The following is a 20,833-nucleotide window of genomic DNA, read 5'->3' as shown; positions in this document are numbered from 1 at the left end:
GTTAGTCTAGTTACTTCTTAGCTCGCGCCACTTCTCCAACCTGCGTAGCATCTTCATGTGCTGCCGCTGACTGCGCTCGTCCCTATAGTGGGGTGGTGATGGCGAGTGCGGGGAATGTAAATGCGGCTGTGGCGTTGGCGGAGGCACTCCGCCGCCCGCCGCAGACGTGGGCTGCTGCTGGGCGCCTGGTGGCGGCGGCGGCGGTGGCATATGATAGTGAGGCGGCCCATTGCCAGCCGGCCCAGGACCTGGAGGATAGCCAGGCAGCGGCGTATAAAAATGCGATGTGCCATTGCTGCTTATCTGAAAGCGGAATAAAATGTTTAGTTCAATTGTGACCAATACCAATTTCGCTAAGTACATGTACAATTGTTTTAGTTGTCGACGTGGTCGTCGTCGCAGATTCTTGAATCTTCTTCGGCTTCATTTCAGGCAGCGACTGTGCAAAATTTAACCACGTCAACGATAACTATAAATAAACCAACGCCAACTACGCGCTGATAAGCAATCGCAAAAAATCACTTTTTAAATCACTCATCACTACCGGAACTAGAGTTTGTTTTAATTTTTGAAAGACAGTTTTATTTTTATTGTTGTGAATATTCAACAAATTCTTTCAAATTGAACGTTCTGTATTTCACTCGTAAACACAAGCATTTCTTATGTTATGTTAATTCTCTGTTATGCTCAAATGTGTCTGTTAGGATTGCGATAGTGGTGGTAATGATAGTTGTGTTGTATTGCATATGCATATAAATATAAACAGGCGGAGTTTTTCAATCGTTGCTGAATGCTAGATATTTTCCAATAAAATTAAATTTGCATTTTCACGGGCTTTAATTCGGCATCTAACGTCAAAAAGCTCGCGTTGCAAAAATCTATCGGTAGAAAAATATCGCTACATACTGACTCTGGCAACGCTGTTCTGCAAACATGCAGCTGTTAAACAAGCCCGATGAACGCTGCGCGCGCATTTGCGTTACAGAGAGTAATTCAAAGCATTTGATTTGGTAAAATTGCTCGATTACAAGAAAAATTAGCGTTCGAGCCAAATGTGACGATGCCAATATTAAAACATTAGTTGCATAAGCCGGATATTAACGTATTTTCCTAGCATTATGTAAAATGTGTGCCAAGTGGTGCGATTATTGCCATCACGTTGGCAAATTGTACGTTTTAAATACGGTCGCGCCAGAAACTTTAAAAAGTGCACCACCTAGTTTTTTGGTTTACGTGAACCATATAACACATAATAATGAAATGCAAGTTACAATACTTAACGAGGAGATACCCTGTATATTGTACACAAAAGTACAACAGGTTTATGGAATTCGCATAAGTCCCATTTTACTATCAGCATCCTCCTAAAATGCTAATACTGTTAATTTTAGAAAAATATTGAATATACGTGAACCTAAATAGCAAATTTTTGGTTTCTAGATCTCATCTCCGAGACCTGCTTTGTCATATGTAGATTTATAAGACTATTATTTAATTGATTGTCATCCGAGTCTTTCACACAAAATCTATTGCCAAGAAATATTTAATTCCGGTAGATAAAGAATCCATTTATAATATATATATAATAAAAGTGTTTATGTGCTGAGCTTAGTTGAGTTGTCTCAAAAAACAGAAGTTTTTCATACAATATAATACATTTGTGAAGAGAGCCTTAAAGCTGAGAGATTATAGAATATCAAGATCTGATCAAGACATGTTCATACATACTATATTTGTTCGAAATTGTCTACTTGTATGCGTCACACATTTTGTGTCAAAATTATAATACTTACGCAAGGGTATACGAGTCTAGCTATTTAAATTAGCATACAATCAAGTGATAATGAGATTGCGAAAATGAAGCGGAAGTTGGCTTTCGTCTCAGTAAATTTGTGGCTGCTACAGTCATGAAAATTTGGAACAGAAAATTTAAATGGAAAAACAAAGAAGTGTACCGAAGATTAAATACCCTAGCAGAATTATGCATAATATATCTGTAATCTCATTTACAAATGCGAACTTTCCATCCCAGTGCATAAAATATAATGAATGGATATGCCCACATCGGATCAATTTTTAATCCTTATGAATGTTTGCCTCTTAGTAGTTCGAATTATTTGACAAAATTAGACAACCCTCTTTAAGAGTATGAAAAAAAATGCCCGTCACTTTTATTTCAGTAACTAAGCGTGACGACGCGTCGTCGGCAACGATGTTTCTGCTGCTCTACATATGACCCCGGACCCCGGATGAAGCTGTTGGCACTGCAATATTTCAGTTTTAGTACACCACAATGCCAGTGGGTGACTGGTGCCGAGTGCAGCCCACGGCAGTTAAGTATATAAGTATAAAATATATATCTATGTACGCAGCATCTATGCTGTGTGCCAGCAATGCTCACTGAAGGCGGAGTTAGATGAACACCGAACCTTATCGTAATAAGATTGCCAGCAGCATGGCAGCACGGCAACAGTTACGACAGGAATAAGATGTAATAACAAGCCTCCCTCTGCCTAAATATCGGGCTGTAAATAACATGTTCACGCATACATACATACATACGTATGAGTGAGTCGTTTAACAGCTGCACAGTGGTTCGGGTGATGTAAAACTACCCAACAAAAAATACAATATATCATAAATTGTATATTGATTCTGTGGAATGCTCCAAGCAAGAGATTTTGCATTTCAGTCAGATGATGTTACAATTTTTCATTTACCAGGTTTGCTGAAGACTTTCTTCAGCTCGCATAAGTTTAAAAGCTGAAGTTAGCAATCTTAGCAGTAAAAACTTTTAACCAGCAACTAATGCAATTCGCTCCATTCCATTCATAAGTAAGGAATCTTAACTATGCAAAACAGCCGCAAATATTGCAAATGATTAAGCTAATTGTAAACTGTTTCTATTATTGTTTTTTAATTATTTTAAGTTGTTTTTTGTGTATTTTAGGAAGGCCTGCTTGGACTTTTATCGCCTCATTTTGCACTTGCCATTTTAATTTATAATATGCACGTATATTTGAGTTATTGTAGCAATTGTTGCTTTGCCGGCACGACACTGCAAATTAACAGATGGCTGGGTTAAGCCCGTTGTCTGGTTCCAGGAAAACCTCAGCGGAATCTGGTTTGTACGACAGAAACTTTAGGTACGTAATATATTATATGTACTCTGCTTACACAGCGAGCATATTAACTCTCGATTTTGCAATGCAAGCTAGCTTTAGGCTAAGCCCCAACGAAAAGTCGCGCCAAGCTCAAAGAGAATCACATACAGATCTTATGGCCGAAAATTCTCTAGCAGTTCGACAATAAACATTGAAGTAGATTGAAAAACTATTTATTAAAGTGAAAAAGATATCTGAGTGCAGGGTATCTCCTAGTCTGCATTAAGGTACATCGCACTCGCACTTGGCTTATTTAAACAATTTGTATTTAGCTTGAAAATATATTTTGCATTGCCAATTGTTGTTGCGGCAGATTTTAATTGCTGTTGACGATCGTCGCTCAATAGGCTATAAATTTTATTAGTTTTATATTACGCTGCTGGTTAGCTAGGAAAGCGTGACCGCCTGACTGGCTACTGGCCAACTCACAAGTAAGAGTAGCTAGCTAAAATTTATACAGGTGCTTCTTTTTATCTAGAAATGTAAGGGGGGAAAGCATGACAGCAAGAGCTCGCGCAGCTTAGGAGTTCTGGCCATCGTGGGATCGAAGATTGGGGTAATAAAAATGTATCTGATTGTGTGTTTAATACATTTCATTTGCTTTTATCTCTTTGTATAACTTTCTCTATGAAAAAGACTAAAGATCTTTCCCCATGTTAATTTAATTAATGTCAGCTTTGCATATTCCGCAACTGTGAAAAATAGGCAAAAAACGATAGAATGTTTTGTGAATATTCATTTGAGACAATTTGCATGCTTGTCAAAAGATCCATCCCAACTTGATGGCAACTGGAGGACTATGTTTATGAGCGAATCTACGAAATACCTGCCTAATGATAATGTGACGACCATCAAGGTGTTACAACAATTGGATAAGCTAGCCCGTATGTCAGCATGATTAAATGTTTCCCGGTCGAACGGCTATAATTCACCCTTGAAAAAGTGTACAATAACTTTGGTGAGTGATATTCTGCTGTGCATGAAGTGCACTTGTAATTAACACTTGGGCTGCTGTCAATTGTCAATTTGTAATTTGAAAATTTGTTACTTACAAATGGCGCTGCATGCAGATGGCCCTGTCCGGTATGCAACTGCTGGTATTGCTGCGGTGGCAGCACAACATGGGTCAGTGTTCCATTCTCATTTACATATGGTGGCACCTGCACCGGCATCGTCATCGTCGGCGGCTGGCGGTTGTGGGACACCATTTGAACGGCCGTGGGACCTGCAAACACACAAGAAGAGAAGATTCTGGTTTAGTGCACAATGAAATGAAGTTATTGTTATGAATAAATTATCCTAGGGGTGCCAAAAGTGATATTCCCTTGCAGACATTTGCCTGATGGAGGATCACACCTCAGCCAATACCTGTGAAGCAAAGTAGACTAGTGTTGAGGAAAGTGTTTAAACAACAATTCGATGAGAACATGAACTAATAGTTATTTTGCGGCTGCCGACCCGGCTGACTCCGACATATATATGAGTTCTTGTCCAAACAATAGACAAATAGATTGAAAGATTCTTCAAGATAGCTTAAGCACGTAAGAGTGCTCTAGGCGGGAGTGCCCGGCTATGTCATACCCTGAACCTAATTTCTGTCTATACACAAAACAGTTAAAATTCGGTATGCCTACAAACCTTTTTTATGATTTTGTTCATACTTTACAAGAGTTGTGCTTAAGATATTTTGATAAGCATTGGAACACAATTTTCAACCGATCCATTCGGCCTTTCAAATTAAGTTAAATGAATAAAACTGTAATACTCTTCACAAGGGCGGAAAAAGGCAAGACTAAGTTTCGGCCAATAGTTGGCTTACTAGGGAAATATATATGCATACAAGAATGGGAGAACATAAATATTCGTAAAGCTGGGACGGGACCTAATCAGCCGTAAAAAGTAGCCCCGCATAGCCAGCCGTTCTTTGGCTGCGGCTCCATTCCATATACTCTCTACTTAGGTGTAAAAATGCCAGTTTAGTGCGTTGATGCGTACCGTTGCAAAGTAGAATTGATGATAGTTGATAACAACAACAGCTGAAAGTGCAATCCATTTAATAGGCGGCGGATGTCTGAGTGTGCCCGGTGTAATTTACATACATCACGTAATGAAGCAAGTTAGAAAACAGTGCTCGGGAATGGACGACTAGGAGATACCCTTACGCTTCATTGAGTACATAAATGGTAACTGGTGAATATACACCACAATAAATTCTATACAAAATATACTTTACAAAAGATATTTTTTCTTTTTTTAAGTGGTATATAAAATAAAATTTATATAAAGTTTGCAAATTGTAACTTCTAATAGATTGTAATATTAGTTACACATCTTTAAAAGGGTATAGAGTATACATCGAAATTTAAATACCCTTGCAGGAATCTGCATTGTATTCTTTTTCAAACTTCTTATTACAGAACCATTGTGCTTAGTGAAGTTATTTGGTATACCATTGGGATATGTACAGGACAAATCTGAGCAACACTTGCCTAAAATATCTTCAAGACAAACTCATCTGATTGTTCGAAGACGTCTCCTGCTATGCGTTACAAATATCGTGACTAGATTATTATACCCTCAGCAAGGGTATAAATACCGACTAGACAGCTCCGGCGGGTCGCAAAGTGTTAAAAGGCAGCACACAGTTAAACTTCGAGGCCTGTGGATTGCTGATTTCTGTGCGGGTGTGTAGACAGGGTGGGGCTTAACATTTGGCCAGCAGACAGTAAAATACTTGCAAGGCGAATGCGTCAGAGTGGCGGCTATTTGCGCTTAAACTCAAACTTAATTAATGCTAAACAGCTTAGGAGCAAAAGAACTAGCTAGCAAAGGTTGGTACTCTTTACTCGATTCCTTAACTCGCAAGCAAATCAAATGACGTTATGAATTAAAGGTAGAAAAACTAAATCATCTGTTAATTTTAATTGCATTCAAAATTGTGTTTTCTATCAAGACATTACACGTACCGAACACATGTTAAGCTCTTGTTACATCGAAAACAAATATTTTAGGATTTATTGTACAAACAAAACCGCAAATTGTTGTTGATTTGGCAAATTTTGCGTCGAAGAAATTGTGGTGTAAATATTGGATAATTATTCGTTTGAGTTTCACCAGCTTGTAAAGTAAAAAAGTTTCGACTTTCGCATCGACCTCGATTTTGAAAAAAAACGTGATGTAACCCCTTGCCATTTTGTCGATTTGGGTCAAAATTTTGGATTTCCTTTTTTTGATGCCAATCGGTAGAACTGATCCTTGCGAGTCTAAAATGCTATTAAATTGCAAAATCGGACTTTATTTGACGGAAATATTCCAAAAAATCATCAAAAAGATTGCATTTGCGAACGAGTCAGTTTTTTGTCAGCAAAATTTTTCAACCCATCGATGATTAATTTGTTTGAATGCCAATTGATGGTAGGAATCCGTACGCATTCAAAAAGGCATAACATTTTAAAATCAGACATTATTTACCCGAGATATTAAGCAAAAATCATCGAAAAAGTTTCGATTTTCGCACCGACAACGATTTTGAGAAAAATCGTGATGATTTGAATGGTCATATCTCCGCGCGGAGTTATGTCGTTTAGGAACGTCATATGTCCGCGCGGAGTTATGTCGTTTTGGAACGTCATATCTCCGCTCGGAGCTATGTCGTTTTGGAACGTCATATCTCCGCGCGGAGTTATGTCGTTTTGGAACGTCATATCTCCCGCGCGGAAAAATCATCGAAAAAGTTTCGATTTTCACACCGACGCTATCGATTGGCATCAAAAAAAGGAAATCCAAAATTTTAACCCAAACCGAAAAAATGGCAAGGGGTTACATCACGTTTTTTTTTTTTCAAAATCCGCGCGGAGTTATGACGTTCCAAAACGACTTAACTCCGCGCGGAGATATGACGTTCCAAAACGACATAACTCCGCGCGGAGATATGACGTTCCAAAACGACATAACTCCGCGCGGACATATGACGTTCCTTGCCATTTTGTCGGTTTGGGTCAAAGTTTTGGATTTCCTTTTTTTGATGCCAATCGATAGAACTGATCCTTACGAGTCTAAAATGGTATTAAATTGCACAATCGGACATTATTTGACGGATATATTCCAAAAAATCATCAAAAAGATTGCATTTGCGAACGAGTCAGTTTTTTGTCAACAAAATTTTTCAACCCATCGTTCGCATTCAAAAAGGCATAACATTTTAAAATCAGACATTATTTACCCGAGATATTAAGCAAAAATCATCGAAAAAGTTTCGGTTTTCGCACCAACCCCGATTTTGAAAAAAAAACGTGAAGATTTGGAAGGTCATATCATATCCGCGGGGAGTTATGTCGTTTTGGAACGTCATATCTCTCGCGCGGAAAAATCATCGAAAAAGTTTCGATTTTCGCATCGACCTCGATTAAAAAAAAAAATGGTATTAAATTGCAATATCGGACTTTATTAGACGGAAATATTCAAAAAAATCATCTATAAGATTGCATTTGCGAACGAGTCAGTTTTTTGTCAACAAAATTTTTCAACCCATCGATGATTAATTTGTTTGAATGCCAATTGATGGTAGGGATCCGAACGCATTCAAAAAGGTATAACATTTTAAAATCAGACATTATTTACCCCAGATACTTATTAAAAAAAAAAATCATCGAAAAAGTTTCGATTTTCGCACCGACCCCAATTTTGAAAAAAATCGTGAAGATTTGGAAGGTTGTATCATATCCGCGGGGAGTTATGTCGTTTTGGAACGTCATATCTCCCGCGCGGAAAAATCATCGAAAAAGTTTCGATTTTCGCACCGACCTCGATTTTGAAAAAAAAAACGTGATGTAACCCCTTGCCATTTTTTCGGTTTGGGTCAAAATTTTGGATTTCCTTTTTTTGATGCCAATCGATAGCGTCGGTGTGAAAATCGAAACTTTTTCGATGATTTTTCCGCGCGGGAGATATGACGTTCCAAAACGACATAACTCCGCGCGGGAGATATGACGTTCCAAAACAACATAACTCCGCGCGGAGATATGACGTTCCAAAACGACATAACTCCTCGCGGAGATATGACGTTCCAAAACGACATAACTCCGCGCAGAGATATGACCTTCCAAACCATCACGATTTTTTTCAAAATCGTGGTCGGTGCGAAAATCGAAACTTTTTCGATGATTTTTCCGCGCGGGAGATATGACGTTCCAAAACGACATAACTCCGCGCGGAGATATGACGTTCCAAAACGACATAGCTCCGAGCGGAGATATGACGTTCCAAAACGACATAACTCCGCGCGGACATATGACGTTCCTAAACGACATAACTCCGCGCGGAGATATGACCATTCAAATCATCACGATTTTTCTCAAAATCGTTGTCGGTGCGAAAATCGAAACTTTTTCGATGATTTTTGCTTAATATCTCGGGTAAATAATGTCTGATTTTAAAATGTTATGCCTTTTTGAATGCGTACGGATTCCTACCATCAATTGGCATTCAAACAAATTAATCATCGATGGGTTGAAAAATTTTGTTGGCAAAAAACCGATTCGTTCGTAAATTTAACCTTTTTGATGATTTTTTGGAATATTTCCGTCAAATAATGTCCGATTTTGCAATTTTATACCATTTTTGACTCGTAAGGATCAGTTCTATCGATCGGCATCAAAAAAACGATATCCAAAATTTCTACCCAAATCGACAAAATGTTCTTTTTTTTTAAATCGAGATCGATGCGAAAATCTCCGCGCGGAGTTATGTCGTTTTGGAACGTCATATCTCCCGCGCGGAAAAATCATCGAAAAAGTTTCGATTTTCACACCGACGCTATCGATTGGCATCAAAAAAAGGAAATCCAAAATTTTGACCCAAACCGAAAAAATGGCAAGGGGTTACATCACGTTTTTTTTTTTTTCAATCGAAACTTTTTCGATGATTTTTCCGCGCGGGAGATATGACGTTCCAAAACGACATAACTCCGCGCGGAGTTATGACGTTCCAAAACGACTTAACTCCGCGCGGAGATATGACGTTCCAAAACGACATAACTTCGCGCGGAGGTATGACGTTCCAAAACGACATAACTCCGCGCGGAGATATGACGTTCCAAAACGACATAACTCCGCGCGGAGATATGACGTTCCAAAACGACATAACTCCGCGCGGAGATATGACGTTCCAAAACGACATAACTCCGCGCGGAGATATGACGTTCCAAAACGACATAACTCCGCGCGGACATATGACGTTCCTAAACGACATAACTCCGCGCGGAGAACCCCTTGCCATTTTGTCGGTTTGGGTCAAAGTTTTGGATTTCCTTTTTTTGATGCCAATCGATAGAACTGATCCTTACGAGTCTAAAATGGTATTAAATTGCATAATCGGACATTATTTGACGGATATATTCCAAAAAATCATCAAAAAGATTGCATTTGCGAACGAGTCAGTTTTTTGTCAACAAAATTTTTCAACCCATCGTTTGCATTCAAAAAGGCATAACATTTTAAAATCAGAAATTATTTACCCGAGATATTAAGCAAAAATCATCGAAAAAGTTTCGGTTTTCGCACCGACCCCGATTTTGAAAAAAAACGTGAAGATTTGGAACGTCATATCTCCCGCGCGGAAAAATCATCGAAAAAGTTTCGATTTTCGCATCGACCTCGATTAAAAAAAAAAAAACCATTTTGTCGATTTGGGTCAAAATTTTGGATTTCCTTTTTTTGATGCCAATCGATAGAACTGATCCTTACGAGTCTAAAATGGTATTAAATTGCATATTCGGACATTATTTGACGGATATATTCCAAAAAATCATCAAAAAGATTGCATTTGCGAACGAGTCAGTTTTTTGTCAACAAAATTTTTCAACCCATCGTTTGCATTTAAAAAGGCATAACATTTTAAAATCAGACATTATTTACCCGAGATATTAAGCAAAAATCATCGAAAAAGTTTCGGTTTTCGCACCGACCCCGATTTTGAAAAAAATCGTGAAGATTTGGAAGGTCTTATCATATCCGCGGGGAGTTATGTCGTTTTGGAACGTCATATCTCCCGCGCGGAAAAATCATCGAAAAAGTTTCGATTTTCGCACCGACCTCGATTTTGAAAAAAAAAAAAAAAAACGTGATGTAACCCCTTGCCATTTTGTCGGTTTGGATCAAAGTTTTGGATTTCCTTTTTTTGATGCCAATCGATAGCGTCGGTGTGAAAATCGAAACTTTTTCGATGATTTTTCCGCGCGGGATATATGACGTTCCAAAACGACATAACTCCGCGCGGGAGATATGACGTTCCAAAACGACATAACTCCGCGCGGAGATATGACGTTCCAAAACGACATAACTCCGCGCGGACATATGACGTTCCTAAACGACATAACTCCGCGCGCAGAACCCCTTGCCATTTTGTCGGTTTGGGTCAAAGTTTTGGATTTCCTTTTTTTGATGCCAATCGATAGAACTGATCCTTACGAGTCTAAAATGGTATTAAATTGCAATATCGGACTTTATTAGACGGAAATATTCCAAAAAATCATCTAAAAGATTGCATTTGCGAACGAGCCAATTTTTTGTCAACAAAATTTTTCAACCCATCGATGATTAATTTGTTTGAATGCAAATTGATGGTAGGGATCCGAACGCATTCAAAAAGGTATAACATTTTAAAATGAGATATTATTTACCCAACTTATTAAAAAAAAATCATCGAAAAAGTTTCGATTTTCGCACCGACCCCGATTTTGAAAAAAATCGTGAAGATTTGGAAGGTCATATCATATCCGCGGGGAGTTATGTCGTTTTGGAACGTCATATCTCCGCGCGGAGTTATGTCGTTTAGGAACGTCATATGTCCGCGCGGAGTTATGTCGTTTTGGAACGTCATATGTCCGCGCGGAGTTATGTCGTTTTGGAACGTCATATCTCCGCTCGGAGTTATGTCGTTTTGGAACGTCATATGTCCGCGCGGAGTTATGTCGTTTTGGAATATCATATCTCCGCGCGGAGTTATGTCGTTTTGGAACGTCATATCTCCGCGCGGAGTTATGTCGTTTTGGAACGTCATATTTCCGCGCGGAGTTATGTCGTTTTGGAACGTCATATCTCCGCGCGGAGTTATGTCGTTTTGGAACATCATATCTCCCGCGCGGAGTTATGTCGTTTTAGAACGTCATATCTCCCGCGCGGAAAAATCATCGAAAAAGTTTCGATTTTCGCACCGACCTCGATTTTGAAAAAAAAAACGTGATGTAACCCCTTGCCATTTTTTCGGTTTGGGTCAAAATTTTGGATTTCCTTTTTTTGATGCCAATCGATAGCGTCGGTGTGAAAATCGAAACTTTTTCGATGATTTTTCCGCGCGGGAGATATGACGTTCCAAAACAACACAACTCCGCGCGGGAGATATGATGTTCCAAAACGACATAACTCCGCGCGGAGATATGACGTTCCAAAACGACATAACTCCGCGCGGAAATATGACGTTCGGAGATTTTCGCGTCGACCTCGATTTAAAAAAAAAAGAACATTTTGTCGATTTGGGTAGAAATTTTGGATATCGTTTTTTTTGATGCCGATCGATAGAACTGATCCTTACGAGTCAAAAATGGTAAAAAATTGCAAAATCGGACATTATTTGACGGAAATATTCCAAAAAATCATCAAAAAGGTTAAATTTACGAACGAATCGGTTTTTTGTCAACACAATTTTTAAACCTATCGATGATTAATTTGTTTGAATGCCAATTGATGGTAGGGATCCGAACGCATTCAAAAAGGTATAACATTTTAAAATCAGACATTATTTACCCAAGATATTAAAAAATAATCATCGAAAAAGTTTCGATTTTCGCACCGACCCCGATTTTGAAAAAAATCGTGAAGATTTGGAACGTCATATCATATCCGCGGGGAGTTATGTCGTTTTGGAACGTCGTATCTCCGCGCGAAGTTATGTCGTTTTGGAACGTCATATCTCCCGCGCGGAGCTATTACCCGAGATATTAAAAAAAAAATCATCGAAAAAGTTTCGATTTTCGCACCGACCCCGATTTTAAAAAAAATCGTGATGATTTGGAAGGTCATATCATATCCGCGGGGAGCTATGTCGTTTTGCTCTATTCTATTGCGCAGTTGCATATAACTTTGTTTTTTTTTTAACCGATCTTTATTAAATTTTCTACAGTATATCTTATTGTATCATAAAATATTAGTGTATACTGAAAAAGTCAATTGCATTTAAATTTTGGCTTAAATTGGTTGGCAATAAAAGTTGGGTTATTAACTTGCTTTATAGCTCTATGGTGGTAGCGGGAAAGTGGCGATAGGTATAAAATGAAATTAATACTTGACAAATATATAATATTTTAGAAGCAACATATTATGTTTCGTGACTCTAGCTCTTATTATTTATCAAAACTGCCCAAAAAACATATCGATTTTTATCGATTGCTTGGAAACGGAGTAAGTTATCGATTATCGGAAACAAACTCGATCTGCGCAGACACTAGGAGCACCTACATCTAAACTTGCAGGTCTATAGCTCTTATATGTTCTGAGATCCTTGCGTTCATACATACGAACGGACGGGTGGACGGACAGACAGACGTACATGGCTTGATCGACTCGGCTATTGATGCTGATCAAGAATAAATATACTTAATGGGGTCGGAGATGCTTCCTTCTGCCTGTTACATACATTTGGATTTTACGCAAATACAATATACTCTTATACCCATTTTTAATGGGTTCAGGGTATAAAAACGCAAATATTATTTTATGACATTCCGATTTAAACAAATAATTTTCCAAGCGAAGCCACACTCTTTAATGAGGACGAACGCACTTTACGCCCAGCAAGAAGAGTAAATATAACACCTATGTGCCAAATTTAAGCACTGGATACTGAATACTGGGCATTCCTTACATTCCTGACATTTCTAACGTGTGTTCATCTTAGCCATATACATATATACCTGTTGCAACATTTTACACAACCTTGGTACAAATTATATCCTTGCAGAGGTACAATGCTCCCTCGAAATGCATGCATTATATGTTTATTGCTCGACCAGGACAACGAGCCTAGTTTATTTTTAGTTGTTTGTATGTTTCTCTGCAAACTATATTGATGCTGCTTTAAAAAATTCCGACTTGTTGCTTGTGGCAGTTTTATGAATGGATATATATACTATATACATACTATATTCAATTTCAGCAAATAAGCATATATAATATATGTTTGCAAGTGTACTTAAGCAGTGCCCATTCGTCGGGTCTCTTTAGGATATTCTTTATGGCAGACAATATTGTTATCTAACCGGATAAACATCAACCGGATGTATCTTAACCTGCAGTTCCAACCCCCGGTGAATCGTGTTAATGTTTTGGAATCATTTTTTGAACATTTGCATTTAAGTTGCATTTAAGTAGTTAATGGGGTATTTTAAGGTTTGGGTGAAATTATGCATATGCATGACTGTAAACACGTGTGTTGCAATGCTTCAAATCGATGACTGCTAATTGCGTCGAAACGCGTCATGAGTTAAACACGCTTAAATAAACAATTGGCGTAAAACGACAATATGAGTCATTGTCAGCCGCAAAGCAAGTGGCTGAAAGTGCAAATAAGTAAGCAATGTGTTTGGCTCAAACAAACTGTAACTTCAACGTATACAAATTTGACTTTTCACGAATTATGAATGCGGCCTAAACGGTTTTAATTATCGATGCATTGAAAGATGGATCTATGCCTAATGCTTAAAGTTTTAACGGTAACAGACTTATTTGCGTTCAGATGTGGATGCATTTAAGTCCTATTTAAACACTGACTATTCGCTTTATAGGAGAAACTGAGCTGCATACTTTGTGTATTTAGCTCTAACTAACAAATCAATGCGAAGAGCCTGACGGACAGAAAAAAGGAAGAATTTGTATTAACTTTATAATGTATTCAATGTATCTGGAGTTGGAGACAGAACACAGCTATTTTTTAATCTTTTTGACTTTCTTTGAAAACAGACTTTATGCATGTAAGCTGATTGTCGATCTGGCGTCAGAAAATAAATGGGCTCTGCCTACCAAAGCTGTCAACTTTAATGCCGGCGATTACTCGATGAAATTTTCACTTGGCTAGAGAGCAACAAATGCCAAAATACTCGAAGGAGCTGTCACTGTTTAAATTGCAGTTACCATTTTGATATTGTTTTTTTTTTTTTTTTTTTTGGGCAGTATGCTTGAGAAGTGACATCATCTCGACTGGTCTGTGTGGTTCTCTCCACACCCATGATCAGAACAAGATATGGCCTCACCCTGACCTCGTTAAGTTGCCGCATTTGCGAGTGCCCATAAAAAGTTGGAAGATTTGGAGGCAACACAGGCAGGCGTCTGCTTGCCAAGTCCAAAAGATGCGCGCTGCCGAAATGGGATTGAGGAATCCCATTCCCAGGATTGCATAACTGCAAAAAAGTTGAACGCTTGTCCGTCTGACCTTGTCCGTGCACCACCAGGCCTTCGCATTGGCAAGGTAAAAGCAGTGGGACGTGGTTTAGCCAGCCTGCAGAAATACTATTCCGACTTGCATTCAAAAGTTTTGCCAGCAACCACTAATTGAAAGCGGAGTCGAGTCTGTCACTTGCACTTACACTTGGGAATGCTTGGCGTACGAGTATATTTAGTCATTGTCGAGTTTCGCTTACCTGCAACAAGAAAGGCAAATAGTTTACAATAAAAAGAAAACATTCAGAGAAGGGTGAATAGGTGTTCAAATCGATATCTATAGATTTTTAGTCTTTACCCGCCCAATTGGGGCCAAACAATTTAGCACTTTATTTGCCGAGCATATAAGCCAGGACTTAATTTAATTGGAACAATAAACTCTGGTTTTCGTTTTGTATAAAAAGTTTTTCATACAACAACCCGGTGTCATATAATTTATATACTGGTTCAACGCAAATTTATTACGAAACTTTAAAAACTAGCTTGCATTTATAACAGGAGCTCAATTCGACAACCAGCAAGATTTAGCAAGTCTCCTAACTAAGGATATGTACAGACCAAACTATAAACTTTATGTGTAGTTTGTGTACGATTTGCCATTTTGTAAATTCGGTTTGCAAGTGAAATAAAAAAGGAAAATTTCTGCTGAAAAGCAGATGAATATGTTTAAAATTGGCTACTCAAACTTAAGTTTGGCATGTCAATAGATATAACAGCAATTAGTTATTTTATATATTATAAAAAATTAAATGGATTAGCAAATATTCGATACAAACAACAAATGAAAAAACTGGCACTTTCTGTTTACCCAATTTTTAATTAATAAACAAAATTGTCTGCCCCAGTTTCATAATTTGTTCTATGTAAGATACCGAAGCTGTACCAATTTTCGAAAACCACCTTTTTTCAGAAAAAGTTGTTTAGAGAAAACGATTTTAAATAGATAGACATTTTCGGTCAGTTTACTTGACTTACAGCATCATATCAAACATGAAAAGCTACAACTGAGTTTTTTCATTCAAAAAGGTGCAATATAAAAAAGCTACGTTTAAACGTAGACAGAAAATAGATATAATTTAGCGAGATCCTCAAGCTAAATTGAGTTGACTTAAAAAGTTGTATGAAAATTGTATTATAATTATATTGACAGCATATAACTGGCGTCTTAGTCCCTACAAAGTATATTGTTTAGGACGACGACGAGCTGAGTTTATCAAGATATGCTATTTTAAAGTTTGAAATATATATATTCAATTTGCCATCAGTTGTTTCGATATCTTCTCCTATTTTCTTATTGTTGATAAGCATCGATCTTAAACAAATTGTATTATCCTGATTGCTTGACTGAGCGATGCCCAACCCATAGCCCAAGCTGTAAGATATACGAGGCTGGAATTTTTACTGAAGTTTCATTTTGGGTCGAAAGAGTGCATCAAATGGGTAAAAATGACCTTTAAGTGAGGGAAAAACCAAGATCCAAATAATTGTTAGCGTCAGACTAACAAGCAAGAGATCGCCGGTTCAAATCAAGCAGCATTTGTCATATTCTATATTTGTTTATTTTATTTGATTTATTCACAGTAAAATATTAGCCAATTATTATTAAATAATTGAAAATTGTACAGACAGATATAGTAGTGGAAAATTAATGACAACTAACAAAAATAGCTGAATTTTTGTTAGCTTTTTAATTGTTCTTCAAAACTATGAAAATCAGATTCTGGCAGTCGTTTAAGGTTTTAAGTTTAATAGAAAGACAGAAAAGATTTATTTTAAATAAATGAAAACAAAAGTTGTTCTTTCTTCTTTGTTCTTTTGTTAAGGCAAGACAATTAATATGAATAATAAGAGCAGAACTGCATTTTCAGCTGACGTTTGTAAATGATTGGTAATTTCAAGTATGTTAAGTATGTGGTAAATGTGTGCCCTAAGAAGAATTCCGCTATCAAATGAAGTTTCTACATTATTAATTTGACCCCAATGAAAACGGGTAATTTCCGAATAATATATAAGATACAAGCAGTAAAATGGGTCGTAGCTTGTGTTTAATTATTACTTTCTTAAGTGGTAAATTGATAAGGGTGAACATAAGGGGCGTGGCAGTGGAGCATGCCATTGCCAAGATGCGTGGTGACAAATTTTACCGGCCTAACCAATGCGCACATGCGACAAAAAGTCACATCGGGAAATGCTAGTTTCCAGTGTACAATTTTTGCCATTTTTAATGGGTGCATTGTAGGAAAATGACGACAAAAAAATCACAAAAAGGCAAACATCGGCGGCGAAGAGGCAAAACGATAAAGTTGAAAAGGATCAAATCGAGCACACATATCCACATATCAGGAGCTGCAGCCTGGCCAAGCAGAGCTTCATATGAATAGCACTTAGTTTGTACGCGACTGAAGTAGGAGATGGAGAGAGAGTGAGAGAGAGAGAGAGAGAGAGAGAGAGAGGGTAGAGGAGAGAGTGAGAGAGATGAAAGATGGTATAGTTACAATTTTAATGCACGTTGCATGTGTGCACCCGTTCGTCATCCCTTCACCATCCCCTTCGCCCCGTTTATCTTAAGTAAGTTCTGTTGTTTGATGCCAATTTTTTGCATTGCTCCTCTTTTTTTGTCGGTTGTTGAACCCGTTGGGCGCTTGGGCCATAAGTGGCCCTGGCCAAACAGCAGTAACAACAACAACAACAACAACAACAACAACAACAACAACAACAACAACAACAATGGGAAAAACGACAATGACAAGAGTAACAGAAAATAAATGAAAACTGCGCTGAGCTGGCGCTGCCATTCCGGCTGCGATTTTTTCACCAGAGTCAACTCAAGAAAAATACGACGAAATAAATAAAATGCGTTCAAAAGACACATAAAATATGTTCAAATAATAAGCACACACACACACATGCATAGATCCATTTAAGCTACTGGGCGCCATTTTTGTACATGTATCTGTGCGTATGTATCTGGAGATTTATGTTTGCATAATTTTAATGTTGTCAACTATTATTGTTTAATTTACAAGTTTGTAGACTATTTGATGGATGTCCTTTGGTCTAGACACGCTGCTGCGCCCCTTGCGAACCCAACACACTTGCGACCATCATTAAAAGGCAATTAAATCGTATTCGTAACACGTGAAACGCAAACAAAATGTCAGCCGGAGACTTCAAGAGCCGCAACTATTCGCAAGGTCACAACCAACAAAGAGAATCACCTGTGAGTCTGCCAGATTCTAAACTCAGCTTGTTGCTAGCAAATAGAAGACAAACGTAAGAATATTGCGAACGAAATAATGCGCTTTAAAGCCAGCGTATAATTGAGGTTAGAGAAATAATTGTTAAGACGTGTCCCAGACATGGCGATAAAATAAAGAATTCGTCTTCAATTTGTGCTTTTGAAATGTGCCACAAATCTTTTCTGTAGTTAAACGTTTCTCATTGACTGCTGTTCTCAGAGCCAAGTTTTAAGGTTTGATTTTGATTTGATCTCTTTTTTATTGACTGATAACCAGATATTAATAATCATTTTCTGTATGCGTCCTTTCGCTCCTCCCAAGCTGCTGGAACATCTTTGATTTAACTTGTCGAGTGTGTTTGAATGCAATCGATAAGAGGGAAGCTTTTATATATATACATAATATATATACAATATCATACCAATAAAACAGCTCTCAAAATTTTAAGAAAATATGGCTTCATGAAGTACAATTGTCTTTCTGCCATTTCAAATTCCGTTCGCTGCATTTTAATAGGTTAAGCTTATCAACCGGTTAATGATATAACATCTATACAATCTAGTCATATCTGGGCAAACTAAGCAAATTTATATAACATCACGTTTAATTGAAAAAAAAAAAAACGGCCGTACATGGTTCTGGCTCAGTCCCATAAAAGTTGTGAATAGGAAAATTGAAAAAAAAAAAAAATTAAACAAGTTTTTTTTTTAAACGATTATAACTTGGTTATAGACTATAGACTTCAATAGCTCTTCATGATTCTTTGGAATCTTTGAAGGTTAAATTACGTAAAAATGACCGCAATTCTGTATTAACATATTCAACATATTTAACATATACAACGACAACCGTAGTTATGAAGCACAAAGTAAATACAACTTACTTGCAAATCTCTTTGTAATAATAATAAATTGTCCAGCAACTGTTAATTCATTGTAACTAACCGTCAAATTGCACAGAAGCAAAACCAATATACCCTTTGCACGTTGTGAATGTATTGTACCTTAGAAAAACGTATTTTTCTTTCAGCTTTTTGTTATTCCATCAGCCACAATGCCTTACCGCATTTTGGCTATTGTACGGGGTAATGTGGCCAAGGGCGGCTAATGCTCCGTCAGCCATACCAGATACCAGAACATTCATTCAGTTCAACGACAATGAGAGATACAAAGCGTTCAAAGTATCTATATGTATATATATATATATATATGTATGTATATGTACGTTCAGAAGTAGGTAAGTGCAGCGTTGGACTTTTAAAGAACTGGTTGGCGAACGTTTGAGGTCTGCCGATGACATTTTCGCGCTTTAAAAACCCTCATAAATTTTAGTTTAAGAAACTTGTTCTGCTCCGAGAGCAGATCATATGCAAATTACCACAATAGTCAACTATGACTCAGAGACAGCAAGCAATAGACTTTTAAGTGAAAGATAGACAAAAAAAAATTGTATGAGTGCTTGTCTAAGTGTATTTGAAATAACAAATTAATTATTGTACACTGGGGTACAAGGGTCAGGGTTCGAAAGTTCAAGTCGGTTAAGGGCAGGTTGTGTTATGCTGTTCACATGTATGTGGACACTTTTAATTACAGTCATATGCGCAAGCAATATGTCGCAAAAGTTATTTAATAAACAACGATAAAAGACTATTTGTAATATGTCAAAAATATGAATAAGTAAAAGTTGCAACCGCAAATAAAATTGTTTTCTATATAATTTTGAATAGCTCCCCCCATTTCTCATTGATAAATGCCTCTTTCCTGCCTTCTCGCAGTGCTAGGACAACAATTTCGGATGATTCATATAAGTATATACCATAAAGAGATAAGGAACATTTTACTTTATGGAAAATGATTTCGTGATTTACTTTGGATCTTTATGAAGACTTTAGGCTGCTTGTTTAAACAAACAAAAGTGCATACACTCATATACAGGCCAAAGTGCAATTTATACCTTTTTATTGGGATTTTGAGGGGAGTCGAGCACATATTTAAGCACATTTTAACAGGAGTATTTTATGCATTTGGGTAATGTTTATGCGATGGAATGCATCTCCGACCACACAGAGTAGTTTTATATATTTCGTTTTGTCTGTCAATAAATGCACATAAAGTGTATCTAATTTTCTCAAATATGCATTAGTTGGTCGCATTTTATGAATATTTCTAGCGAGATATGTCATTTAACCAGCAGTTTATTATCTGTATGTCCCAGTTATGGAACAATGGAAATAATTGACATTAGACAAGCAGAACTAGTCTTCGTATGCGGCTAAATTCCTTAACCCACACACATTTGACACTGCATTAGACATTGGACAGTGCATTAGACTAGATATAGAGCATACTTTGCACACGAAATGTGCTGAGCATTAATGCTGCCTGGGCTTGGGCTTGCATTCCCCTTTTCACTTTTCGTCAATCCGCCCCATCAGGCCACAATTAGCTGCTGGCGAGCAATTTGTCATTTGGCTTTGACAGCCTGCCGTCTCTGGATGTTGTCATTAGCATTGCAGAAGTTTGCATCACGAAACGCGCAGCTGGCAAAATCTTTAAGACCGACTTGCATCGCATTCCAAAGTGTTCAAACTATGTGAACATATGCGTGCTCTAGTCGACAGCGCCTCACTAGGAGACAAACTTTCGAGTTTTATTAAATACTGGGTAACTTTCGAAGATTTCACAGGCATCCGATGAGTACAGTGAAGCTCGTAGCTGGCATCTTTTGTTATGATGTCTGCTAAAATAAAATTGCTTCTCTGACAAGAAGTAAGTTCTTTGCCGATATTTTGCACTATTATATTTTCGATGCCTCAAAAATGCTTGCCTGCAAGCTCTTACTACTTCAACTTTTCAACTTTTTCTCACTTTTGACCCAGAAAGACGGATTAGTTACATTTTAAACTCTCTAGCTGTGCATTGACAAACCAATATATACACAT

At 37.6% G+C, this 20,833-nt stretch overlaps 1 protein-coding gene and 1 long non-coding RNA gene across 6 annotated transcripts in view; one reads left to right on the top strand and one right to left on the bottom strand.

The window, feature by feature from the left end:
- Positions 1–20,833, bottom strand: part of mtgo (miles to go) — a 66,482-nt gene that overhangs the window by 4,954 nt on the left and 40,695 nt on the right. For 3 of the 5 annotated variants that reach the window (XM_032438722.2, XM_070209441.1, XM_002052210.4), the window contains 2 exons: positions 4,217–4,389; positions 15–303 (listed from right to left, as the gene is read on the bottom strand). In XM_032438722.2, the coding sequence (XP_032294613.1) occupies positions 15–303; positions 4,217–4,389 (462 nt within the window). Of the gene's footprint in view, positions 1–14; positions 304–361; positions 657–4,216; positions 4,390–20,833 lie in introns of those variants that run through there. The other 2 variants (XM_015173243.3, XM_015173242.3) reach the window with 2 other exon arrangements.
- Positions 3,024–4,315, top strand: LOC116651734 (uncharacterized). The gene is made up of 3 exons (XR_004304763.2): positions 3,024–3,146; positions 3,932–4,122; positions 4,235–4,315. It is a non-coding gene; the product is annotated as an uncharacterized lncRNA (long non-coding RNA).

This window comes from Drosophila virilis, chromosome 4 (assembly GCF_030788295.1).
Source record: "Drosophila virilis strain 15010-1051.87 chromosome 4, Dvir_AGI_RSII-ME, whole genome shotgun sequence".
In the NCBI taxonomy this organism is placed as follows: Eukaryota; Metazoa; Arthropoda; class Insecta; order Diptera; family Drosophilidae; genus Drosophila; species Drosophila virilis.
The sequence above is the reverse complement of the archived record's forward strand: the minus strand, read 5'-3'. Positions and strand labels throughout refer to the sequence as shown.